At 36.6% G+C, this 3,491-nt stretch overlaps 1 protein-coding gene across 1 annotated transcript; it reads left to right on the plus strand.

The window, feature by feature from the left end:
- Positions 1–1,491: 1,491 nt before the first annotated feature.
- LOC110019652 (RING-H2 finger protein ATL16-like) lies at positions 1,492–2,693 on the plus strand. Its single transcript, XM_020717408.1, has one exon. It carries the CDS (start codon positions 1,663–1,665, stop codon positions 2,443–2,445), a length of 783 nt encoding a protein of 260 aa, XP_020573067.1. The 5' UTR covers positions 1,492–1,662; the 3' UTR covers positions 2,446–2,693.
- The last annotated feature ends 798 nt before the right edge of the window (positions 2,694–3,491 follow it).

Genomic DNA, 3,491 nt, shown 5'->3' on the forward strand with positions numbered 1-3,491 from the left:
TTCATATCTTCTACCTCAATGGATCGAGCCGAAGGATGATAAGACCCTGGGCCCACATGATTTTAATTCGTGGAATAATATGTACAATTACTCTTAAAACAGAGTTAGAAATGTAATGTTTCTTCATTTCATTCCCTATACTATAAGTAAGAATTTATTTTTTTTCATCTAATAGGACTTTTGGATTTTTCACCTATGTACCAAAAATCTTTGATCATATAAGAAGGGTTAAACCAAATTTTGTTAGGCAAGTGACCATGCACTTCTCTCCTCTCTCTCTCTCTCATATTCTATGCACTCTCATCTCTTGGGTATGCCTCTTGGACAAATCCAGATTCAGCAATTTTCAAATTTTTGTATGGATGTTGTTGGGTATTTTAATATATTATGCCAAAAAATAAATAGTAATAATAAATTATTTTACATCTTTTGCTCCTCTCATTTAGGGGAAAAATTTGCGTGTGATAGGCGTACGCAGCGACGCGGGCGGCACATGGGTATGCGATATTGGGGTATATCGAGGGTACAAAGGGGTTACATCCATGGTATAAGCACTTGTAACCTCTCTGTAACCTCCTTGTAACTTACGTGTAACCTCTTAATATATGATAACAGAAGCGCGAAACTTATTTTAAGGTACATATATGTTACAACAAATTACAGTAAGGTTACAAGGGGTTATACCGTGGATGTAACTCTTTTGTACCCTCGGTATAACCCTAATATCGCACGCAGCGCTGGGTACGTCTATCGCACCCAAATTTTTTCCCTCAATTAGACGTTTTTGTTTTCTTTTTTTTTTGGGTTTTTCCATCGCAAATCTTAAAATTGAGCGTCCTTCACTTGCGGTTGATTCCACAACACACAGAAACAAATCTATGAGGTTGTTTTGATCAGTATAACTTTAAAATCCACATGATTCTATAATAAATTGATGAAAATATAAATTTTATGTTACAATTTAAACCTTATGAAGATAAATATAGTTATAATAATTATTAGTATGTTTTTTTAAATTTTAATAAATAATTTAAATTAGGAATATACGTAAAAATATTAATTATTAAATAAATCCTAATTGAAAATGGCTCCACACACTTTCAATGAAAATTTATTTTACCCAAATTAAAATTATGTTTTTTTTTTTTTGGTTGGAACATTTACATAGATGCCACCAAAATATTATATATTTACATATCCAACATATAAATTTTACGTTTTTACATTAATGCCACTCAAAGCATCATGTCATATAAACAATACCACAATTTCAACTTTAAGAAAATGAGTGAAATATATAAAATTTAAATCCTACAAATGTTAAATACACAAGAACTGTGTAGTGCGCGCTAAAATATCATATTATATTAAATTTATTTTAAAATAGAAGTAAATTTATTCCGCCACAAATGTTAATCATATTTACACGGAATGTCTCCCCTTAAATACTCCTTCCTGTTTGGGCTTCTTCCCAGCCAAGCCATAGATTACCTCGCATCGCAGTATCTCCATCATCCACCGTCCATTTCAGCTCCCTTCTCAGTTCGGACCTCCCCTGTAATCAATCATCTTGCATCGATCACAAAAAATCTCTCCTTTTTCCCTCCTCCAGCTATAGATCACCTCGCCGCCGGCGTTAACTTGCACCACCCTTCTACGAAAATGAGCTTGTCAATCGCTGTAGTCGCCATAGCAGGAATTCTCTGGACTGCCACATTTTTCTTCAGCTACTCTGTTTTCGTCTTCAAATGCTGCCTCAAGTGGCGTTCCCCCAACTTCCTCATCCGTACCTCACCGGGTTCCAACACCGCCGAGCCCACCGGTCTCGACTCAGCAGCCATCCGCTCCATTCCCACCTTCTGCTACTCTTCCAATCGATCCTATGCCGCCACGGAATGCGCAGTGTGCTTATCAGATTTCCGCCCCGGCGAGCACCTCCGCCTCCTACCACAGTGCAGTCACGCCTTCCACATCGACTGCATCGACGCGTGGCTCCAGACTAAAACCAGCTGCCCTCTATGCCGATCTCGCATCACGAATCCGTTTCCTCCTCGTACGGTGGAGGATCACCGCATCATTCCTAATCAAAGCGTGATTATTGAGGTGAGCGAGGAGGAGATAAGGAATCAGAGGAGGAGGTTAGGGCAGGTGGCGAGTATGGGAGATGAGTGCATTGAGGTTAGAAGAGAGAAAGATGAGGTTTTTGCGGTTCTGCCGTTGAGAAGGTCGTTCTCTTTGGATTCGTCCTGTGATCCCCAGCTCTGTGTTTCGGTTCAGGAAACTCTTCGCCGGAATCTGGATATGATTCGTGGACAAGGCAGTAGTGATGGCGGCGCCGGCGGCGGAGGAGGAGGTGGAAGTGGAAGAATACGGCAGTCATTCTTTCCGTTCGGTGGCCGGAGCTGGAGGAGTGCCGTATTGCCGGTGAATATTGATGCTTTATGAAGTTGAGAGAAAGAGGGGAAATTCAGGCCGGTTTGGCCCCTCATCTTCTGGAGTAAAAATACTTTTTTCTACATTTTTGATGAGAGATTTTTATATTAAATTCACTAACTATAGACATTCAATTAAAGATCATAAGATTGACCTTCTCTATGAGCTGAAGACTATGATTATTCATCTCCTAAGACTGCAACTCTCTTATAAGGAATTTGAAGCATTTCACTGTTGAAGATAAAGGTGACAATTTTAGATATCCCTCCCAAGACCATATCAGGATTAAATGTAGTGTATCTAAAGTTTTTTTTTTTTTTTATTTGATTAGCTACATACTCAATACATACATGGCCTATTAACTTAATCTTCCATTATTGTATTTTTGGACATATTTGCTTATGCTTAGAATGCTCTATGAAAAGGAAGCATTTATGGAATTTAATTATTGATATTTCCCATAAGGTTTTTAAACTTTGGAGTTTTATGGGAGATTTTAATTGCTATGCTTGTGTAGGGTTATTCAAATCGACTAAACTTCAATGACATAAAAAATAATGCTTTAACATCTTTCAATGAATTTATGTTGATGACTTATTAGTTTTTTTCTATAAGTATACATCAACCCTATGAAGTTTCTTCACTCTATCCTTACCAAATTCAAGAACGTCATTGGATAAAGTGTCAACTTTGATATATTGGCTATTTGATTTTCGAAGTTTTAAGAAACATGTACTAAAGGATCGCTTTGTTTAATTTTGGTCTTTGAAACTAAGTACCTTTAATGGGATCTTCTTAACCTAGTTTTTTCTTCTATTAAGCTAAAAAGTATTAATTACACTAAATTTTAGAAAAACTCCAAAATTAGATAAGTGACTCATAACAAAAGCTGCTCTTCTTTGCTAGAAGATTTTAACTTACTATGTCAGTTATTTGGTTATTGGTTGTAGCATGTCCCTTTGCTAAAGGGCTCAAAAAGAAAAAAGAAATTCAGAAATAATAAAAAATTTTCTATGTAATAATGTGTTCATTAACAAAAGTTATATAATATTATGACA

The sequence above is a fragment of the Phalaenopsis equestris genome, unplaced genomic scaffold (assembly GCF_001263595.1).
Source record: "Phalaenopsis equestris unplaced genomic scaffold, ASM126359v1 Scaffold000065, whole genome shotgun sequence".
NCBI lineage: Eukaryota > Viridiplantae > Streptophyta > Magnoliopsida > Asparagales > Orchidaceae > Phalaenopsis > Phalaenopsis equestris.